Here is a 23,727-nt window from a genome sequence, read left to right as displayed (position 1 = left end):
CCAGTTATGAAAAAACAGCATTTCTTTGAATTGCATGTACGTTGTATGCAAAATGTATTCTTAACAGATGGTAAAATTAAGCTTCACCAGACTTTTTTAAAGCTACAAACAGTGCTTTAACAACCTTCAAATGAACAGTGAGCTATGTAAGAAACTAAACATAAACCCTTTTATGGACCTTAGACTTTCAAATTAAGCTGAATTTTTCTAACGAAACAACAGCTTTGACAACAAGATGATTTACTGACACAATACTGACAAAATGTTTTAAGGAACCCTAAAAAAAATGTTCCTATCAAGCACAAAACATTGAAATAGCTGAAATTAAATGGAACCAACTTTAAAGTTTAATGATGAGGATAACTGAAAAAACAGTTAAGCTGAATGCCTTGCTTAAGCATTTACATCCACATTTTGTCATGCTACAACCACAAATTTAACCATTATTTACAAATAAAAATCTTAAAAGTGTTGAGTGCTTATGTATTAACCCAGTTCACTGTGAAACCCCTGAGTAAAATCCAAAGCAAACAATTGCCCTCAGCAGTCAAATTATTAATAAAGGGAATCCACCTGTGTGCAATTTAATCTCAGTATAAATACACCTGGTCTGTGAAGGCAGAAGTGTGTTAGAGAACATTACTGAACAAACAGCTTCATAAAGACCAAAGAGCTCATCAGAGAGAAGTATAACGCAGAGTTAAACGGTAGAAAAAAAATATCTGGAGCTTTAAACATCCCATAAAGCGCGAGTGAATCTGGAAATGGAACGAGTCCAGCACAACAGCAAACCTGTCGAGACAAGGCCAACCCTCTAAACTAGCAGGCCGGGCAACCAAGAGGCCAATGGCAGCTCCTCCAGAGTTGTCCTGTGGATTCTCCCAAACACACCTCACCTTCAGTGAAAGTCGATGACAAGCACATTTCAATTATTGGCTATAAAAAACAGTTTTGATGACTAAAAATGTCGAACATCTTGTGTTTGAGAGCAGAATACATGCCAAAATTTAAAAAACAAAAAAAAATCTTTTTTGCTGGAAATGTCTCAGTTAAAACAAACTAGTCTTGAACTTGCATTAAAATACAATAATAATACTGTTACAACAAGAATACTGCTTATTTTCTTTAAAAGATAAAACCTTAGAATAAATACAGCACTAGTCCATGGATCCTAGATCACAGGATGTATTAAATAAATGAAATCTTGTTCAAATTCAACCGATACTGTGCAAAAAGATGCATGCCTCGCATGAAATCACTGTTTGACAGACAGTGGACTTTGCGCTTCTTTTTTGAAGCACTTTTGACACTTTTGACTGCTCTGACTTAGTTAATTAATTCTATCAACTAAAACTATGGCTGAAAAATGTTTGTCGACAGCCTTTTTTTCCATGAGAAAGACTAGGCTAAACCAAAATCAGATCTTTGATGACTAAAACGGACTAAAAGTAAGTTTAGTTTCCATCAAGATGACTAAAACTAGACTAAAATGTAGTTTTTGTCAGACATTCAAAATCTGTGATATTTCTCCACTGTGGTTAAATCTGTCAAAAAACAATGCATCTGTAGCTATTCTGCCTCTAAGCTGTAGAAAGCAGGGACCCCAGGTTTGGCAGAGTGCAGAGAACACACAACCATGATTTGGTACCAGATGTAAGCAAGAGAACAAATGCTTGGACTAAAAGTAAAGACTAAAATGTGAGGACTTTTATGGACTAAAATGTCTTTGAATTTTTGGTGACTAAAACTATAAAGGGTAGAAATGACTACAATGTGACTAAAACTAAAAGGCATTTAATCAAAAGACTAAGACTGAGACTAAAATTAAAATAGCTGTCAAAATTAACACTGCGAGCACACCATCCTCACCATGATACATGGCGGTGGCAGCATCATACTGTGGGGATGCTTCTCTTCAGCAGGAACAGGAAAGCTGGTCAGAGTTGATGGGAAGATTGATGGAGTCAAATACTGAACTATCCTCAAAGAGAACCGATTACAATCTGAGACTTGAACATTGCTTCAACATAAGAAACTGTCTGATAGAAGTTTTTTATTTTTATTTTTAAAACAGCTCCTGGATGAGAAAGCGGGAATGAAGAGTTTGAGTGCCACTGCACAGAGGCAGAGAAAAAGAGACAGAGCTTAATTTATCATTTGTCCTAAAATAAACTTTAAATTACTTCCAGCTGAGTCATGGTTTAGTTCTGACTAAGAATAAAAAACTCTTAAAGATCTGAATGAAATGCATGTAAAGACATGCATCCTGCTCACTGGGCATGTATGTCACCATGTTGTAAAAATGTTATCTTTTAAAACAATGTGGTTTTTCAATCACCTGGCTTAAATCCTATGGAAAAAATTTGAGAAGGTTTAACGGTATAAAAATTGGATGCCACCTAATTCTAGGTGATATAACGCTGATAATATTGTGTATTCTTACTTTACAAAAATATTTTTTGCCTCCAATCTTCATCACATTTTACGATAACATATTTTTCCAGATATAAAGATGTATACATGACTGCTGTGAGCATCCATCTAAAATAAGGCCTCCACTTCTCAAACTTCATCATCAAACCTTTTAATTTTGTCCCTTTATGATCGTATTCAGTAAACTTGCAAAAATAAACATTGTCTGATTATAAAACCCAGCCCAGCAGTTCTTCACCGCTTCCTCTCCAAAACAAGTTTTAACTGTTTGTCCAAACCAGCAGCAAAAGCTTATGATAAATGTTATAAAGCACTTAAAGAAGCAGCCAGAAAAAAGAAGAGCCTAGAAGTGACCATGACTCACTTATTCTTCTAAAATGAAGTCTCTGCATTAATATTCCAGGACTCCGTGTCCAAATGTGACTTCACTGATCCGTCTAAACTCATTTGAGTCTCTGCCTGAAACCACAAAACCAACACACACACACAAGCTACCAGACACAGTTCACTTCTGCAGTCACTCCGATGACCATTAGCCCCCCTCATGCCAGCTTATAGTCCTTTTAATTCTGTATCTGCTGGCAGTAAATGTCCATCTTTTACAGTCTGTTGGCTGATTTACACCATTTATAGAAGTTTATGCTCCAGAGAGGATGATCAGATAGTGTGAGATGAATCAATAAAAAGTCTATTATCTCAGGCGATTATCTGAAGCGATCCCACCGCTGTGATCAGATCAGGAGCGCGGTGAGCATGGTGAGAAACAGAGACACCAGCATTGTTCATGACTCAAGTAAAAGAAAAATAATATTAAAAAAACACCTCGCACATACAAAGCTATGAGAAGCTACGTGGCTCCGACTGATAACCAAATATCTTAGCTTCTAAGACAAACATATTCTACGATGATTTTAATTTTACTCTGAATCATCTTCAAATGATCAAAAACAGCAGGCCTTATCCACAAATAAATTTTCTAACATTTATTATGAACAAACTTCCTCAGATAAACCTACGTCAGATCCATGGTGCATTCTTACACTGATGAATTGTTCACACCTGGGTTCTTATATTTATGAACGCCACGTTGTCACAGGCTGGAAGCTTGTGCACATTTTTTCCTATTTAGCATAGAGAAACACCCCTTTAATTCCCATATAAGGGCATGAGACTGCAGGGCCGTGTGCACAGGGGAAACACTCACAGAAGTAGAGAGACGTCAAATCCAAAAACTCAAACGATCACTCAGTGGACACTGTGTTAGAAACACTAAATCAGCACAAAAAATGTAGTGCTGCTGGAAATTAAACACAAATCAGCTGATTTAATGACACGATATTTAGATGTGTCAGTAGTGGGTACTTAAGCTCAATCCAAACACACACTCTGCCCCTACCTCTTTGTCCTACCACTACATTTTGCGCAGTCACCTCCTGATTCTTGTTGGAATAAAGGGCTGAGTGAAGTTCTAAAGCAGCAAACGGCGATTTTAAGACCCACACTCCAGGAAGTTTCCCAGAGCCTTTGTGAATCACTGGCAGGATTTGAAAATGATTAAAACAATCGTTCATTGTAGAAATGTCCCGTATTGTTCCTAAATTTGTTTGCACAAATGCTGTTGAAAACTACTGGTGACATTTCAGGAACTTGAGGAATCGTCCCATCTTGTAGGGGAAGAATTCACCACAACTCTATTCTGAAGGGGTCAGAAAACAGGGAGGGAAAGTTAGGAATGGGACTGAGCCCATATATAAACTACAGCCAGATCATTCTGATTATATCTTAAGATTTTATTTATTTATTAGTTTATTTGACAGGGGCCATGCAAAACAAAACTGTCAAGCTAGAGTTAGCTAAAAAGCTAATTTTCATCTGTGGTCCCTGGGCAGGAATATCAGAAAGCTCTGTCATCAGAAACTATGCACATCACTCTGTAATTTGGAACAAAGCAAAATAGTTAAATCTGGGCAAAAATAACTGGAAACAGAGAAAGAGAGGCACAAGGTGGAAAAAAGTACAGGGTTATTGTATCAAGTAAAAGTACAGTTACTCTGATTAGAATATACTTCAGTTAGGTAATGATCTATGAATCTACTCATGTAAGAGTAAAAAGAATCTAATTTAAAGATTACTTTTTAAAGATTAGGACTTTTTCAAAAGTCCTAGAAGGCTTTGTATGGGAGGTTACCCAGATGAATGGGAAATATCTCCAGGCATTTATAAAGCAGTGTGGCCTTTCAGATGTGGCGATATTTACAAATTCTTTTAATTCATTCATTCAATACAAATATCTTTAGCAATGTATGAATCTAGTTAACACCTAAAACTTCAGTCAAGAACACACTGAAAAGTTAAGGAATTAAGAAAAACAAAATAAAAAAAGACTTCAGATAATGTAGATCTATTGGTCCTACCTTAAACTCCATACAGTTATGAGTACATTTGTACATGCCAACATTTACAGCTGATATATCTGTTGTAAATATCGTCAGAAATATTTATATATGCTGATGCCAATAATGAACTTTTGTAAGCTAACTGTTGATAGACGATATCATGCTGAAGATCTTGTGTATCACTGCTAAGGGACATCTGTTCATGCTAAATTATCTGCCAATGGCCCCAACGGGGCTGATGTTAAACGGATGCATCTGTGCATCCCTAATTCTTGCAGCAAACTAAGTTTAGACTCATAATTTAAAACTGTACAGCTAACATTAAACCCTGCATGATACAAAACAAAGCTGCCCGTTTTAATGCATGTACTTGCACAACTTACTGAATAATTAAAAAGGTGCTACATTTATTAAATAATGAGTAAAATATAATTCAGAATTATACACTGTTGTATCCCTCTTAAACTACCATATTTGTGTGCCAAAAAATAAATATTTTATCCAAATGTGTGTAAAAGCACTCCTAAATTTTCTTCTTAGCCAAGAAAAAATCTCAGATAAGAAAACTTTAGTGAATGTCAGGAAGTACGGCTAGAGCTGCCTGACTTATTCTCCTCTTGAATTCTGGATGGGTTCATTAAGCAGCTTAATTAGCAAAGATAATCAACTATTTTAGCATCACTCAAGACGGATGCGGCGTGGTTAATGAAAAGAAGGGTGGGTGCAAGGGAATGCAAACAAATCATAGTCAAAAAGTCATAAAATGTGGGACAATAAATCCCATGATGCACTGAGGAAAAACTGAGGAGGAGGAGGAGAACGGTGTATCTTGGGGCTGCAGTGCTCATCTGTGTGAATATGGTGAGCTGATGTTTTCTTACAACTTCATGATTATTTGAAATACTTATTAAGGTACATTTCTAAACGTTTGGTAATTTTGTCTTTTTTCTGTTTTTAAATATCAAATTAATTGGAAAAATCCCTTTGGAAATTGACAAATGGTGTGTTTTAACAGAATAAATATCTGTTTTCACACTTTAAGATCAGTTGATTGTCAAAATTACCCATGGATCAGCTGATATTGGAGATAACTGTTACAGACTCAAAATTTCCCTTATATATAAGGGATAAGGTGACACATACATCACCTTATCTTTATTTCTTTTTCATAACAGGCAATTCAAGTTAGTTACTAAGCTCTGTAAGTAAGTCAATAATGTATATTTGCTCAAGGAGGGCTCAATAAATGAATGCAGTAGATTATCTTAAAGTGGTACAACAGCTCCCTCTGGTGGAGATCACCGTGATAGCTTAGCATTATGGGCATGATATGTTACACAAAGGACAGGTTAGAAACGGTAAAGAACTCTGATATGCTGTGTTGGTTTCCAGTAGCTCTTGACCTGCATCATTGTGCCAATATATCTAGAACTGCTTGTAACTCCATTTTACCAAAATTAATCTTCAGGGGTCACATGGAGCAAAGATAAATGTGCTAACAAGTAACAAATAGTCAAATCACATTAGTTCAGTGTAGATTAATGTGAGCAATATCTCATTAATCTACACTCAGTGCCCCATAATGTCAAAATGAAAACAGAGTTTCAGTCATTTTTGCAGATTTATTCAAAAGAAAATAAGTTAAATTACTGATATACGTACTGTATTCAGACCCTTTACTCAAGACTTAGTTGAAGCACCTTTGGCAGCAGCCTCAAGTCTTTCTGAATATGACGCAACAAGCTCTGCACACCTGGTTGGGGGATTTCCCGCCATTCTTCTTCGCCAATCCTGTCAAGCTCAGTCAGGTTGGATGGGGACTTGTGGTCGAGAGCCATTTTCAGATCTCTCAAGGGATAAGTCAGGGCTCTGGATGGGTCATACACCCCCACAGCATGATGCTGCTACCAGCATACTTCAATGTTGGGACTGTATTGTGCAGTTGATGAGTGGTGCCTGATTTCCTCCAGACATAATGTTTAGAATTGAAGCCAAACAGTTCAATCTTGGTTTCAGAGAATCTTGTTTCTCACTGCTGAGGTCCTTCAGGTGCTTTATTGCAGACTCCAAGCAGGCTGAGGAGAAGGTTCAGTCTAGCTGCTCTGCCACAAAGCCCAGATCAGTGGAGAGCTGCAGTGATGGTTGTCCCATCTCTACACAGGATCTCTGGAGCTCAGCCAGAGTGACCATCAGGTTCTTGGTCACCTCTCTTACTAAGACCCTTTTTTTCTTCGATTCCTCAGTTTGGCCAAGTGACCAGCTCTTGAAAGACTCCCGGTTGTGCCAAACTTCTTCCATTTGAGAATTATGGAGGCCACTGTGCTCTTAGGAAACCTTCAGTACAGCATAAATTTTTTGTTGCCTTCCCCAGATCTGTGCCTTGCAACAATACTGTCTCTGGCTCTGCAGGCCGTTCCTTTGACCCCTTGACTTGGTTTTTGTGCTGATATACATTGTCAGCTGTGAGGCCGTCTAGAGATGTGTGCCTTTCCAAATCACATCTGATCAATTTCATCTACCACAGGCTCCAGTCAAGGTGTAGAAACATCACAGCAACAATCCAGAGAAATGGGAGAAACCTGAACTTAACTTCAAGTGTTGTTGCACATGGTCTGAATACTTACGCCAATGCAATATTTCAGTTTTTCTTTTCAATAAGTCTGCAAAATCTTCTAAAAAGCTTTCACTTTGTCTTGATGAGGTAGTGAGTGTAAACTCATAAGAGCAAAAAATGTTTTTTATTGGGTTAAACAAGTCAGTAAAGTAGTGCAGAAGTGTACCTGACGGCCTCTGCCACGTTGTTGGATGTGTGTCCTGACAACGCATCATGCAGGTTTCTTATGAAGTAGTCTCTGTAGTCCTCAGGCAGAGCCATGAAGGTCCCTCCCATCACAATGAACTCCACTTTGTCCACACTGTGACCCAGCTGCTTCAGCTGCTCATCAAGAAACACAAAAAAGCCTAAGCTTAAAAATACAGTTTGAAAATGCCATAGACAGTATAATACAACACAGTAATATAACAAGCTGTAAGTGGGAGTAAAAAACTCTGAAAACTTCTCCATGATGTGAGATACTAACAAGTTTCTACATTTTTTGCAAAACTAATTGAAATGTCAAATTAAACAGCAATTGAACATAAAACAGCAAATAACTTTGTGTTGCTTTAATGAATAGCTTTGCTCAGTTTCATTAGACTAATGTGGCAATAAATTTAATCAATGACATAATTAGGTCAGGTCTTCGCAGGCGGATAACAGCCGTGATACTCATCACTGCCAACTAAACTTATTCTTAATGGTTATAATCTATAAATACATGCTGCTGGGACTATCACTGCACAAACAACAATCTGTCTAGCAATGTAAACATCCTCCTGCTGACCACTAAAAGCTGGCCAGACGTCTAGAAACACTGACCTGCTCCACTCGATGCCTGGTCTGCAGGTAGGGATCATAGCGGGCTCGGATCGCTCTCATTGATGTTGGCTAAGCAGAAGAGAAAACAAAAGTTCAATAAAGGATAGCATCTATGCATTTGAATACATTTGCTTGAATTTGATCTGGCATAAGAAACCTTGACCACATCTAGAAGGACTTTAACTCTGGCCCTGCTATAAAACTGTGGTCATAATTTTTACAAACTTACCTCATAGCCGGTGTAAGACTGTGTAGAGTACTCAAAGTCCGAGTCTGGGCCACCAGGACAATAACTGCAATAACACACAATGATGAAACAGTTAGCTTCAGTTCAAATAAACAATATTAATATACAAGAAAGTAAGTATATATGTAATCTCTCAGCATGTTAAGTGTTCTAATTTCTGTTTCTAGTATACTTATTTGTAGTCTGATCAGCAGAAATTGGTGTATATAGATAAAACATTCAGTACCGATAACGATAAACAGAACATTTTCCCTGATTATGACAAACCGGCTCACATCGCTGGTATTCTCATGTTTAAATTTGTCTCAGTAAACAGATACTTGCATTAAAGCACAACTAACAATCCATTTACACTAGAGCCATAAATCTGTTTTACATTGTGTAGAGTCCATCAATGGTTTCATTTTCTCACAACCGGAAAACATCTCATCATCAGGATCATGCCAAACTCCATTGAAAGAACAAAAATGACATTTAAAAGTTGTTTTCTTTGAGGAAAGACCCTGCTGGGTCTGACCTTTTACTCTTTATGAATTTGCATCATAGTGTTGTGTCTCAGCAAGCTTCATTCATCTTTACTGTGAGAAAATCACATTAAAATTACTTCTTTTGCAGGGCCTTAGACTGCTGATGAGAGTGAGAGTAAAGAGTGCAGTATTTTTTGTACAGTTAACTGTGGAACTGAGACTCCTCAGATAAATGGCACTACTTCAGGGAGCCTTTGTTGATGCTGCAAACACCACGTGTAAAGGAAATCTTGCCTGGGAGATGTTAAGTGCTAACCACCAACCTAAATGAAACTAAAGAATAATTCATCTAACTACTTTGACTTACTGGCAAAATGATATCAAGAATGCCATAGCAAAGGCAAAAACATCCACAAGTCAATGTAGCTTCAGGTCGCAAGGAAGAACTGAAGCAAAATTGTAGTAAAAGGCATGGAGGCAGTCCAGATAGGTAGAGCAGTTAAACTACGCAACAATCACTTTTCTTTTTTCACTTTGTATGAAAAATTTAATGTTAAGTAATATCACGGCAAAGGTCCATGGAGGCCGGACCTGGCCCACATGCCACCATTTTCAGATCACTGGTATATATCATCAGACAATTACAGCACAAAAAATAATAGAGAATGATTGCCAATAGGTTAAGAGATTAGAGCTGGGGCTGCCAAACTAAGGGCTAAATCTGGCCTGTGGAACAGTTCAATCCGGCCCACAAGATGATCTCATATTTCTGTTATAACTGGCCCATCAGTATGAGGTCTGCAGATTTCCTCAAGTATAAAATGTAAACTTATCCTTAATGATATAAGATATCTTTATTAAGTCATAAAATCTGAAAAGTAAGGAGAAAAATGTTTAGATAAGAAATCAGGAATGTGAATTTCCAATTTTGTAACTCTCAGTTAGGACTCAAACTTTTTATTACATACTTTGAGCATTTCAACTCATAATTTTGACTTCTCATATAATATTTTGAGCTTTAAGATTCATAATTCTAACTTTTAAGCCATATTTTGACCTTTTAAACCAATTACTGTGTATTTTATCTCATATTTTCAACTCCAAACTTTGACTTCATAAGCCCATAGTTTGACCTTTCAGACTCAAAATTTAAAATTTTGAATCATATTTTGACCTTTTTAAACTTATGATTTGGACATTTTTCTAATATATTTGCCTTTGAAACAACTAATTATTTTTCAATTTCATGTTTTGACTTTTTTGATCTAGTAAATCTATTTTTCTGAGATTGTGAGCCTTTTTAACTTTTTAAATGTCAAAATCATTTATCATCAGTGCTAAGATTTTATTTCATATTTAATTACTGGTGAAATGAGGTTGACAGTTTATGGTTAAAAAGGTGTTAGGCCCTCAGGTTAGACCTGAATCCAGAGTCCTGCCCCAGCTGTGATTGAGTTTGACACCCCTGGATTAGAGCATAGTCTTAGAGTGGGGAGCTGTGTAATACTCCCTTAAGTATTCAAAATTAGATTTTTACTATTAACTTTTTAGGGAAAGTATTTGTATAATTATGCAAATGCATCTTAAAGAACTCACATCTGCTACAACATTAAGTTAAAAAAAAAAAAAAAAAAAGACTTACACGCAGATGTTGCCAGTAAAGCTGATGTGTGGACATCGATGAGGTTTGCACATCACAGCCACAACTGCAATCTGTGTTAGAAACATGAAATGAAGACTTTCACAATCATTCAGTCACACACGTTCCTTAGTAAACATCAGGTTAAACAGTAGACCTTCATGGTGTTTCGTTTCCAGGCTTATGCCCAAAAAAACGCTGCTGACTCCATGTAACAGTAAGAAAAAGTAACTCATGGACTACATACCCCACTGGCAGTGCGGATGGGTTTGGCCTTCAGCTTTGGCACCAGAGCACGACGATACTGTGGTGGAACGGCAGCGATAATGTCAACCAATCGTGGCTGAGCTTCAAGTCCATATTTAGCTGAAGTCTTTGTCTTCACTCTGTTGATAACAGGAAAGAATCACAGAAAGGCAGAAAGCCGTGTTTAATGCACACTGCAGCAGCAGGATCGCATCTTTACATACAAGGTAAAAATCTTATAGTTAATACACGCTGTCTATAGATGGCAGAGACACTTATCAACACAGTTTTGGTCATTTGAAGACAGGTATCTGAAGTCAGTACTTAAATCCACTATTGCCATTTGCTGATGAACATAAATGCTCTCATGTCATGCATGTCTATTACTCAAACTTGAATTATAAATACAATACAACCAAGTAATGACCTGTGATAGCTGTAACTAGAATGTAAAAGTTTTGTAAAGAACAAGATTCAGTAGGGATGCACCGAAAAGATTAGATTAGTACGTCTTAATTGTCTCTAGGGGGGCAGTTCTGTTTGCAACATAAGTCCATATATCTATACACATGAGAAATACATAAACACATACATGTAACACATAATTCCCATGGATCCCATCATGACCAAAGGGAAGTGTAATGTGTAATGGCAGCAGTACCTACAGCTTATTTAAAAACCCAAAGCTAATGGAACAAATGACTTCATGTATCTGTTAGCTTTGGCCCTCCAGCAAAAGTAAACATCCTCTCTATGGCAGAAGTCTAAACTCTGCATGCAGATATAAAGCCTGATGAATCAAACATGTAGCATGATGTTGCATCTCATTGTTTGAGCAAGTGAGCCAAGTTTGAGCTATGTCTGCAGTTTGATGATGTGTTAACATTTATGAGGAGAATGAAAGTGAAGCAGACTGTAAACTATGCAAAGACGAGGGGTGAGACACATTTGATTGAAATTAGATTTAGCTAACATAAACTTAAGAACTGCAGTGGTATTATTAGGAGTTCATATTTCATATATGCTCATATATTTATAGTTCTTGACTGCTCGATCTTGGTCTGATAAAAAGCAGTTTTGGTGCACCCATAGTAGTCATCTTAATAAAGTAGCGATGTTTAAACCAACTCCATGTCTTCCACAGGCAGAAATCAAAAAAAAATAAACAAAAAATAAATCGGCTACATGATGTTCACCTGTGTTAAAGTATCCTTGACCAAAGTCACTTAAAATCATTTAAACAAATAGATTAACCAGAGCAAATCTAAGGAGCTCTAACAAAACTTTGAATAAATGCTTAATTTAAAGGCTATCTTTTTATATTTTTGCACATATATTTGGACATCTAGAGTATCTAACTACCCCACAGACTGCAAACTAAGCCACTCCAGTCCCTGATTTTTCGTCCTCCTACATCTAAAAACATCACATCTGACAGTCTGTTCAGAATCTGTGCTCCTGATGACACCACAACAGTCATCCCTGTAATGATGCCTGCCCCCCATGCTGTATCTCCCACAATAAAAAAATGGAAGCACAGAGCATAAATGCATATTATATTTTGACCAAAGGACAGTGCAGACATTTCTTTTAGATGACCAGACTGTGTTCAACAGTGGAAAAGGAGGATATATAACCTTTAAAGAGAGGACGGTTGTGTCCTATTATGATAAAACATATTCCTAAAATATCCTTAGTATAAACATGCTCTGTACAGAGAAATCAGCTTATCTACAGCTAAACTATTCTCGAAAACGCACCAGGACCATTGTACTTACACATTGCTGCTAGTTTGGTAGTTTCTATTGAGAAACCAGCAGAAAAAATTTTCAGCAATGTGCTTATTATCAACAGTGATAGGGATCCCCCGTAAGAAATGAAAAAAGCCCATTACTATCTTAAATCTAATATGATCTATTCAAAGCATCCGTTTTAACCACGCAGCTGCCACATAACATAGTGAGAGGTTTGTTGTTTATTTGACTTACTTATTTAGATTAATATCTTTGCCCTCTTCGTGAGCTTCAACCAGCTGTTTGATAACATCAGCTATGGTCATCATCATCAGCTCCGCCCGGCTGAGATCACCTGAAAAGAGACATTAATTTAAACTGGGTATTCTTGTTTCTCCTGGTATTTCAGTGTAGCATTGGAAACACAGAATTCAGAAAGTTGTAAAAGCTCCATGTTTCTGGGTAATATTGTGTATCAGGTGAATTTGCTAATTATCGCTGACAAGTTGGGCTTTGTAAAATATAATATGGACATATAAAATACTACATTATTCTGTAATATAACAGTTATACACCCTGTTATTGATGTTGACCCGATAACAAACGGAAATAAATTAGTAGTTAGCAGTAGCAACACGCTAAAGTTGGTCGAACAGTTGTAAAAACAGACATTTAAAGCCGTTGTTGAGCACTTACTCCTTTTCTTTGGTTTCCCCATCTCTTACTTCAGGGACAAGTGCAAATTTCCACGGAGTTTGTTATGTTTTAAGGGATTACATCAGCCGTTTTACAAGAGAGAAATGTCATAAACACAAAACAACCCCACGTTGCAGCGGAACACGGCTTCAGCCGTACAGCAATCAAAACTGTCGTGAACTGGCGCAAAAGCGCCGTTTCTCGTATGGTCATAGCGTTGGGGATTTAGGCTATTTTCACTGAGTCGGGTCATTTGGCTCAGCAATAACATTCAACTATTTTGTCTGCCAAAATGTCTCTCCATCCAGTAATGCCTCTGGATGTTATGATTCAGTCAAATTCAACAATATTTTGATTTGGATAGGTATGTATGTACATGTATTTATCACTGGAATTACTTGATATAATCAAGCTAAAACATGATTACCATACCAGAATTTGACTCTTTATTCTGCGGATACAAAAATACAATCCTAAACCATCCATACAGGAAATTTTCCCATTTTCAACTTTGCAAAATATTGTAAGAAAACTCCCGGCAGCTCTCTTAATTTCACAAATATGTTAGCAGGGTCTCCAAACCTAAACATTGCCACTGAACAATAGAGACAGTGTGCAGTTGATAAGAATTATTCCTCCCCTATAATCCTGTCTTTTGGAAATATAAGCATATTCTCTGTTTAGTTCAGAACTACTGATCATCTCAGAAATTGAATCATTAAAAAAATGTTGTATCGAAAATACCAAGACTAGCTAACTTCATTGTAATTTAACAAGGGCTTTGGCATACTACAATCTACAGTGCACACATATTAAATTTAACCAACATAGCAGCACTCTTTTACTGTTCAATGTGATACAAAAATAACACAAAAAATCCTTTACTTTAAGGTATCCATTCAGTCACTTTTGTTTGTTTCTGTTTGTTTGTTTGTTTGTTTGTTTGTTTGTTTTGTTTTTGTTTGTTTGTTTTTTGCACTGGCAGTGCCCATTTTGATCACAAGTATAATCTAGAATTTGTTTAGGGTTTTAACCACTCTAACAGCACTCTCTTTAAAAAAAAATCTAGCAGCTGTTTTTTGAATATTCATATTTTTTAAACTACATTATCATTAATGAACGTATCTCTTATATCTATGTTCATCACTAATGTGGATATTTTGAACCAATTATTCTCAAGTTAGTTAGTCCTTAAAGAAGGCAAATGTGCATGTATATATGAATGTCTGATATCTGCAGCCAGGCCTCACTATGTAGACAAGCAATAACAAATGCTGGTGAGAAGCACTCTGAAACTCAGGCTATGGTTGCTACCGGCATGAAAATAAAAACAACCTTATAAATAAGAAAACAAATAAATAAAAATATACTGCGACTGTGGACATAAGCCCAAATATTATTAGCTAGTTACATTTGATATCAAAATTGTGGTTCATTTATGATAATACTATATTTATCTACAGATAATTTTTCTGTAAAGTTAGAGGGTATTGGGCTATACTTCTTGTTTACTTAAAAGAATCGGTTCTTAGAGCCGACTCGTTCGTGGGCGGCACATCACTAGTTTGTCTAGACTTCAGCTACAGAATTATAAACTTCCGAAATAATTTCCAAAACTAAAACGGTGACACTTACTGAAAAAAACATTTGATTCGGTCAATTTACGATCAGCAGATCTATATATTTTGGTACATGTTTCTTCCATTGTTTTGACAAATCGCCTTAAAGGAAAGCACAGACTTGTAATGCATGTGGATCCGCACAGTGGCGTTATTCCCTATGAAACAGTGTTGTGAGTCTGTGTAAGAGCAGGGCGCAACTGAGCAACTTGGAATCTCACTAAATCTCACGGCAAATCCCTTTAGCTGCGAGTTGACATGGCTTGACTGATCTCTGCGGGAAGTTTCAGGAAATGCAACAGGTGGAAGCGCAGAGAGAATGAACTGTGAACTACTGTGAGTGTTTTTAAGAATTGAAGATAGAAACCTTTGCTCTGTATTACAATGCAACGTGACTGGGGTCAGTTACATTTACAAACAGCCTTTCTGAAAATGTTTGACCCCTCTTTATGTTCATCCAGCGCTCGTTAGCGTCCCGGGCTAGCTGCTGTGTAGCCGACTTGAAGGTTCCTGTGGGCGTCGGGCAGGGAAACTACAGCGCTCTGTTTGAAACGGTTTGTTCACTGTTTTTGACAGTATTGTGTGTATTTTAGCTCCTTTTGGCGTTATGAAAGCCGTTTTCCAGTTATTTAGAGCTGTTGCTTCACTGTTAAAGCTTACACTTGTATGAAAAGTGGAAAGGTGAGACGGACTCAGAAGCTAATTGTTTTGAAACTTGTCACGCAAAGAAGCTGCGTCAGAAAAATTAATAGACGTGCTTCAGTGTTATTCAAGGAACATGAAAGAATTTTAAAGGACTGTAATATTTTATTTTAGTCTGGAGTAACTCGTGTCTGTTTGTTCAGTCCCCTCAGGTCAGGTGTCAGTGGCATCATGGATGACAACAACCTGAATGACTCCAATGTGAAAGTCGCTGTTCGAGTGCGACCGATGAACAGGAGAGGTTAGTGACTCACAAAGCTCATAAAAAGGTTGTAACTTAACTCAAACAGCCATCATATATCTGTTTTTAATCTAGAAACCAGGGCATGTTCTATTCTATGCTCTCAAAAGGTCAAATTTCACCCTTTCCTGCATGAAATAGATGAGAAAACACATGGAAGAGGCAGTGACATAACCCTTTGGACACAAAAATCCTGTTATAAAGTTTGGACAATTCACTAGTTGCAGATGTATGACAACAACATAGCAGGATTTAAGTGCCAACAGCACCCTCTTTGATCTTGCCTTTAAGAAATATCCTTAAACCCTTCATCATGTATTCCAGAAGACTTTAAGCTTGGAATTCCTGAGTGTATGTTATTGGAAAATTTCCCTGCACATGTGAGTTCATTCCTGCTCTGGCAGGAAGTTCAATCTCTGTCTCTGCGCAGGAATGAGAGACAGAATCAGCGACGCTGCTTTTCCTTACTGCATGCTGAGGGAGCAGTAAACTGGTTGTAATGTTTGCACAGGCGAGTCCTGGATGAATCACCGTAAATAAACCTATTTCCTGCCTCTATGGCTGTGATCACGAGGGGCTGGTACACACACAGTGTCATCACCTGTTGCTCTGTAATGACTAGAAATTAAAGTTATAGTAAGTCCATTCATGCTTTTTAACCCTTTCATGCATGAATTCTGATAACTTTAGTCATGATTGCCTCATATGTGCTTCAGATGCTCTTACAGCATGAAAAACATAATTTTTTAAAAGAATTTTTCACACTTTTTTCACTTGATAAAATGGCAAGGGTTTTTGTTTTCAGCTGAAGAAAATCTATAAATAATAAGACAGTATTACCATATTATTACTAAGTGAATTTAACAAACCAGTGAATACATTTTTTTAATATGGGTTTATTTTAAACTCGGCAGTTTTTAAAGAGGACTTAGTCTTGTAGTCATTGACAATCTTGTTCTTCCTTTCTTACTTTGTGTCATTGTGTGATTATGCATTTGATAAATTCCATGTTTTCATTATTATGATTGTTCTGTGTGCATTTTTAATGGGATTTTTATGTAGGCTGGGAATGGGCATTGCAGACTAGCTCTGGCTATAAATGTTGGTAGGGCAGGGCAATTAATCACAAATTAGATTAAAACGCAAAATGGCCTGCTGCAATTTTCAAATCGCAGAAGGTGCGTTATTTCTGTAACCTGAAATTTGTCTGAAAATACCAGTTTTAAACTTTTTTTTTTTGCAGCGAAGATGTTATGCATTACATACCATGCAGTCATTGTAGTACTATATTTTTAGAAAAGTGTAAAAAAAAATCCTGTTTTCTTCATTTTTGTATTTTTTTAATTAAATATGAGAACTATATAAAAAATTATCATTCCCTTTAATTCAAAAGTTCATATCAAATTTGTAAAATGAGTAAAAAAAAAACATTACAAGTAGCAATTTGAAAACAAGTGTTCTGCCTAGTTTAATCTAATGTTGGCTGTAGTGAAGAATGAATTATTGCTTGTTTTTGTATTAAAATGCATGAGATGAGGATCTTGTTAAATTGCAATTGCAATATTGGGTAAAAATAAATTTGCAATTAGATTATCTTCCCAAATCATTCAGCCCTATGCTCTGGTGTGTGGCAGCAATTTACTTGCTCTATATTTGACACTATACAAATAAAAGAATACAATGTGAGGGCTTTAAAATATAAAGAAAACCTTATACAGCTTTAGTACTGCTAAAACAACTAAAGAGTACTCTTTCAGTAAAGCCAGGTGTACACTGTGTGATTTTCAGCTGATTCAGATGCTACTCACCTCAAAATTGCGCCAACTTTCAGCCTTATCAAGATACAGATGCAGGTAGAGATGCACCGGCTCTTGGAAACTCACCTGGGATGTCCTTTTCATGCGCCTATCATTCCCTGGCTGTTTTGTTGGATTCCTGTTGTTTCCTTGGTGTGTGAATTAAATAAATCAAATTTTTAAAAAAAATCAAACCGGTTGTTAAAATTAGAGTTCATGTCAATGTTTAAAATCACATTTTTGCCTCTATCTTTGCTGATACAGATGTTTCCTCGATACTTCTTTTGTTTACTAACTTTCCTAACACTTTCTCTTGAATTTGACTGTAGCCGCGTTTCCACTACCCTTAGGAATCCGCAAAACCTAAATAGCGCGTGACGTCGTCGCCCCCTACCAAGGAGTAAACTCCATAGAGAACTGCATAACACAAACCATGGCTGCTGTAGACATGTCAGTACACAACTTTTGTCATTTTTGAAAAGAAAACAACTCACTGCTGTTCCTTGTTCTTCTTTTAATAAAGAAATGTCGTCAAGTTCTGATGAAACTTAGGCTATAGCAGCATCCACACTAATGTCTTCCAACATGATTGCACCGGCCTCCTGTCGATGTTTGCTTACGTCACGACTCTACCGCGCCTGAAGGTACTGCCCCTCAACGCTGATTGGACATGTCACTTTCTAACCGGGCCCAAACTGTTCAGATGGGAGCTTTGCAAGATGGATTCGCCAGTGGGAAACATGGAAACAGGCGAATCCAGCTGCTTTGCAACGTCAGCTTATACCCTTACACATGCAATTTGCCATACGTACAGTCTTTGCCTCTGAACTATCATCCATTGCCTTCGTCTTTTGTTCAAAATTGTTAAGGCAACTGCTGTAGATGTAATCATAACCGTACTAACATGCAACAGGTTTTGAACATCCAGCTTCCTTGCAGCGGAATTGCGAGATGAGATTGTACGAGAATTGCGAGGCTCTTGCACAAAACTCCTTTCAATGGAAACACATTCAAAGCCACAATTGTACTTAGTCGAAATTTAAGAAATACAATTTTTGTTTTGCGAAAAACTGTAATGGAAACCCAGCTAATTAAAACTGATCAGAGTTTATCCAACAGATGACCTCCTCCACAAAACAAGAATATCTTCTTTGATTCAGCAGTTAGGTAAACCAGATGTTGGCATTACATTTATTGGGCACAGCAGATAAAAATTGGCTACTGACACTGGTTCATGCTTCATTATTTGCCAGTGGTGAATGGATGTTTGTCAACAGGACTTATATGTTAAGATGTGAAAATGATGCATTAGTGCATCCCTAGTTTTTCTCCGCTATCCTGTAGGCCTTCTTTTTTTTCTCATTTTTACTGTACATATTTTTTAAACCTCAACATTATTACATTTGGCACATTCACATGTCAACACTTACTTACTGGAGTTCTCATTTTATCAATAGTATAATTTTTATTTTATTTGTTTTTGACACAGAAAAAGACCTGAAGACAAAATGTGTGGTGGAAATGGACGGGAACCAGACAGTTTTGCACCCAGCTATTACGAATGTAAACAAAGGAGACCCCAGGTAAGCTGCAAAGTGTTTCAAACACCATCTCATCACATCATCATCACCTTTATTCAAAATAATTCAAAACAAGTTTTGAAAGCTGATTAATTTTTTAGATTGTTTTTTTATTCTTGGATTGTGGTAGCTTACCTTCCTTTCATCCTGAACTGTATACAATAAGCTTACTGTGGGTTGCCTTGTTATTTGTCTGTACTGGTTGCCTTTGAAGCAGTTTTTGTGTCCTGTGGCTAAGGGTTAAGTTTGAGTAAATAAGATCAAAACAAATCAGACTGGAGTCATAACCCTTGGAGGCTGTAGACTTGGGTGTTTCATGCAAAACAGAAGGCCCACTTATTTTAGTGTGATCTGCTTAATTGCTTGTAAAAAAAAAGAAGTATTGAATCTAAACTAAGTTTCTGGTCATGTTTGAGGAATTTAAGTGGATGATGTTTTTCTTGAACAAGGGCTCAAATTTGGAATTAAAGGCTTGACTTGTGACTTTGTTAGTTTGTCCTGGATACTTCTCTCTGGACTTCGGTTGGGTTTGGTTGTAGAATTGCCTTAAAATCTGTTTACTTAAGTCATCTGGGACTTTTGGCTTTGAGATTTGGCTCAGGCCATGTTGATCTTGTTTGACAAACACAAACTCTCAGTTCCAAAAAAGTTAGGACATATTCTATAATGTGAATTAAGAACAGAATTATTTTCTATCTGTTTCAACCTATATTCAGTTAACTTAACACATAGACAAGATATTTGATAATCAGACTTGCTTTTTGGAATTACACACATTTTGAGTTTGATGCTTGCGGTGCACCACACCAAAAAAAGTTGGGACAGGGGCAAGAAGAGACAGAAAGTTGTGCAATGCTTTCAAATGTCTGGAACATTTCACAGGTAAGTGGGTTCATGTGTAAAGGATGATAGTACCATGATTAGATATAAAAGGAGCACTCCTGAAAGGTTAAGCTGTTCACCATCAATAGCGTTAGGTACTCCACTTCGTGAAAGACTGCTTTGGCAATTAGTCTAACAGTTTATGGGCAATGTTTCTCAATGTGCAGTTGAAGAAATATATATATTTCACAATCTACAGTCCATAATCTCATCAAAAGATTCAGAGAATCTGGGGAATTTCTTCATGCATGGGGCTCATGAACACTTAGGAAAACCATTACCAGTTAACACAATACCTATGTAAGTTAGGACTCTACCATGCAAAGAGAAAGCCTTTCTCTTGGGTCTGAGCTCATCTTAGATGGATTGACCTAAACTGGAAGAGTGCTGTGGTCTGACAAGTCCACATTTCAGATGGTTTTTGGATAATGGCCATCATGTCTCCCAGGCTAAAGAGGAAATGGTGTTTTGTTGTTTCTCTTGTCCCGCTCCTCTTTTTCCTTTTTCCACCCTTCCCCTATCCATCATTCTAGCCCTTTCTAACCCCAGTGCAGCCTTGGAGAGGGCTGTCAACATGAACCTGGTCTGCTCTACAGTCCTGGCCTTTAATAGGGAATAGGGAAGGTTTATGTCGCCTCTGTAACAGGGCTAAATACTGCTAGTACTGTAATCATGGTGATTAAGACTGGTCTTTATTATAATAGGGTATAGTCTTTATATTAATGATTAACACTGGTCTGTTATATTAGTCCACAACATAAAGTACAGTCTAGACCTACCCTCTTTGTAACGTATCTTGAGATAACTTTGGCTATGAAGTGACACTATACGAACAATTTTGTTTGTTTTAGATTCATAACTGATTGATCGTCCCACTTGTCATCAATGCAAAGTCCAAAAGCCAGCATCTGTGATAGTGTGGGGGTGTATTTGTGCCCATGTCATGGATAACTTGCACATCTGTAAAGGCACCATTTACACTGAGAGGTACACAAAGGTTTTGGGGCAACATATGCTTCGATCCATGCAACGTCTTCTGCGGGGAAGTCCTTGCTTATGTCAGCGAGACAATGCCAAGGCATATTCTACATGAGTTACAACAGCATGGCTTCACAATAAAAGAGTGTGGGTTCTAGACTGTCCTGAATGCAGTCCAGACTTGTCTCTCATCAAAAAGTTATAGCACATCATGAAGCCCAGGAAACACTATTGGAAACCCCGCTCTTTTGAGTAACTTAAGATGCACGTGAAGCAAGAAAGGGAAATAACTACTCTTTGAACTATTCAACAGTTGGTATCTTCAGTCCCCAGACACTTACATGGTGTCCTGTCCCAACTTTTTTGGAAAAGTTTGCAAGCATGAAATGTGGGTGTATTTACAGAAAACAGTACATTGATCAGTTTGTGCCTGAAAGGTTCTTTTTGTGTTGTATTCAGTCGTTTGAAAATAGCAAATCACTTTATTCTTTTCCAAATCACATTTGATGCAATTTCCAAGCTTTTTTGGAATTGAAGCTTGCTTAAAGGCTTTGCTCTTTAATATGGCAAATGGAGTACTTTTTATAAAACCACATTTAGTCTCTAACCCCTGCATTACCTCTGTGCAGTGTTGGATTCATGCACTTGCTCTATTTGAGTGTGTAAATAAACATTACATGATGCATATTTCACCAGTTGCCTCAGGATTAGTTGAAGGAGAGACTGTACTGACTCTAACCAGCCCGTCAAGTGAGCACCTTGCTCCTTGGAAGAAGCTTAGGTCTTACCCCACCCATCCTCCTTGTGTCTCTCCTTTCCATTTTCCCTCCTCCCCCCATGCTCTTCCTGCATCATTCCTTTCTTTACAAAGGGTGTGTCTGTTCCAGCAGGTAGACAAGCCTTGATTTAAAGGAACTGGAACAGAGTCAAGCATTATGCCAAGTCTGGATATGGAAACATGTCTTAGGATATGTACTATGATGATGGAAAATAGTGCCAAAGTGACAGATATAACTGCACAATGTGCAATTTTGTGTTGAGTGAGAAACCTGCTGAAGGGATTGTGTGTGTTTCTGAATACTTTTGCTGTTTAAAGCAGGAAAGTTCTCTTTTACTCAGCAGTTAGTGAGTGAGTCATAACACGGCAGGTAGTTCTTCTTTGAAGGTTCTTGCCTTGATTCAGTAAATTAGCCTGAGGGTAATTCCCTCCAGAGATTAAGACATGAGTCTTTGTAAAATGGAGCCTCATATTTCATTGTAATCATACGCGTTTTTTCTGTGTTTCTGCCCTAACATGCCTCAGCTTTAGTATGGCTCCCCTGTGGGGATCGATGTGAACAGGTTTTACAGGCTAAGTGTACCACAGACAAACACTTCCCTGATCCAAGAACAGCGCTGAGGTCACAGAAACTCTCAAGAGGGAGAAGTAAACTGATTTTTTTTAGCCACCAGTGAGCAAGTATTTTCTCCTTAAAAACATAGGTTTTTGTGTAAATGCATTCTTGATTAGTTTCCTGGTGGAATGTATGCTATTATGAGCATAATCAGTGTAATAGCAAAGCTTTGTTTGTTGGGAAAGTCACTGACCAGCCAATTTCACAAGCTTTGCGCTTAGTCAGCCCCCTGATTTGCTGCATGAGTCTCAGGGGATGTTAATGTGTTATGGCACCCTTGGTAGCTGCAACCAGGACTACAGCGGGGCCTTTCAGACCGCAGAGATAGAGATTAATAAAGCCTTGGTGTGACTCGAAGCCCACTATGAGTCAGCAGCTATAAAGCTATATTGTCATGGATCCTATTTAAGTGCATGCTGTGACCAGACTGTGAAATGTTACCAGAATATTTATCAGTCCCTCCAGAAGGAAAAGCTTTGAAATGAAAGTGTAATCTTGAGCCTTTCTTATCTGTACGGCTTTGATAAGAACCCCAGTTTGGAGAGTTTTTATCTGTTTATGGCATCACAAATGTGTGATTGTTATATTTCCTGACTTTCAGAACTTTTTACACACTGAATCAGAAGTAAGTGCCCGTACACCCAGAGACATTTTGTACTAAATCTGAAACCGTCTTGTGTAGTTCTGTAAGTTATGGGTCATTGACTCACCCAGCGACCGTCCACCTCCCTCTCTTTTAGTGACTCCTAAGAGCTGCAAGGCCTTGCCAGATATCTTAGGAATGTCCTCGCCAGCCCAGGAGAGAACAGGACTTAATGTTGCCCTTTCATAGACGAGCCAAGTCTCACATAGGGAGGCCTTGTTTCATTAAAGTCCCCCCATTTGGTCAAATTGATATTTCTGCCTGAGTGAAGACTGTGTGTTGGAGTTATTCATGGTACTAGCCTTCAAAGGGGGCTTTCCTGGAAACTGGATTTGCATGTTTAAGAATGATGGATCTTACCATAATAAACAACAATAGGATTTTTGACATTTTCACAATTTAAGTGGCATATAGTTCAAATGTATTTTTGAACAAAAACCCTGAATGTCAAAGTAAAACCAGATTACTACAAAGTAATGCCAGTAAAAATATGTAAGGTCAAATAAGTGACTGCAAAAATATTCACCTCCTCTAAAGTGGCTGACCTAATTCAACACAGGTTCAGCAAACTGGAGCTAGTGGTCTCACAGTTAGTGAAATGGGGATCACCTGAGTGC

The 23,727-nt window shown here is 37.5% G+C and overlaps 2 protein-coding genes across 6 annotated transcripts in view; one reads left to right on the top strand and one right to left on the bottom strand.

Moving 5' to 3' along the window:
- The window catches only part of elp3 (elongator acetyltransferase complex subunit 3), a 35,865-nt gene extending 22,427 nt beyond the window's left edge, over window positions 1–13,438 (bottom strand). The window contains exons 1-7 of the mRNA XM_041805304.1: window positions 13,276–13,438; window positions 12,835–12,934; window positions 10,848–10,986; window positions 10,604–10,674; window positions 8,477–8,540; window positions 8,248–8,316; window positions 7,610–7,764 (exon numbers count right to left, since the gene is read on the bottom strand). Of these exons, the coding sequence (XP_041661238.1) occupies window positions 7,610–7,764; window positions 8,248–8,316; window positions 8,477–8,540; window positions 10,604–10,674; window positions 10,848–10,986; window positions 12,835–12,934; window positions 13,276–13,297 (620 nt within the window). The 5' untranslated portion in view covers window positions 13,298–13,438. The remainder of the gene's footprint in view (window positions 1–7,609; window positions 7,765–8,247; window positions 8,317–8,476; window positions 8,541–10,603; window positions 10,675–10,847; window positions 10,987–12,834; window positions 12,935–13,275) is intronic.
- Window positions 13,439–15,142: 1,704 nt separating this feature from the next.
- Window positions 15,143–23,727, top strand: part of LOC121521604 (kinesin-like protein KIF13B) — a 63,439-nt gene continuing 54,854 nt past the window's right edge. For all 5 annotated transcript variants that reach the window (XM_041805710.1, XM_041805713.1, XM_041805712.1 and 2 more), the window contains exons 1-4: window positions 15,143–15,230; window positions 15,356–15,448; window positions 15,740–15,837; window positions 19,123–19,216. In XM_041805710.1, coding sequence (XP_041661644.1) covers window positions 15,768–15,837; window positions 19,123–19,216 — 164 coding nt within the window. In that variant the 5' untranslated portion in view covers window positions 15,143–15,230; window positions 15,356–15,448; window positions 15,740–15,767. The remainder of the gene's footprint in view (window positions 15,231–15,355; window positions 15,449–15,739; window positions 15,838–19,122; window positions 19,217–23,727) is intronic.

Source organism: Cheilinus undulatus, linkage group 14 (assembly GCF_018320785.1).
Source record: "Cheilinus undulatus linkage group 14, ASM1832078v1, whole genome shotgun sequence".
In the NCBI taxonomy this organism is placed as follows: domain Eukaryota; kingdom Metazoa; phylum Chordata; class Actinopteri; order Labriformes; family Labridae; genus Cheilinus; species Cheilinus undulatus.
The sequence above is the reverse complement of the archived record's forward strand: the minus strand, read 5'-3'. Positions and strand labels throughout refer to the sequence as shown.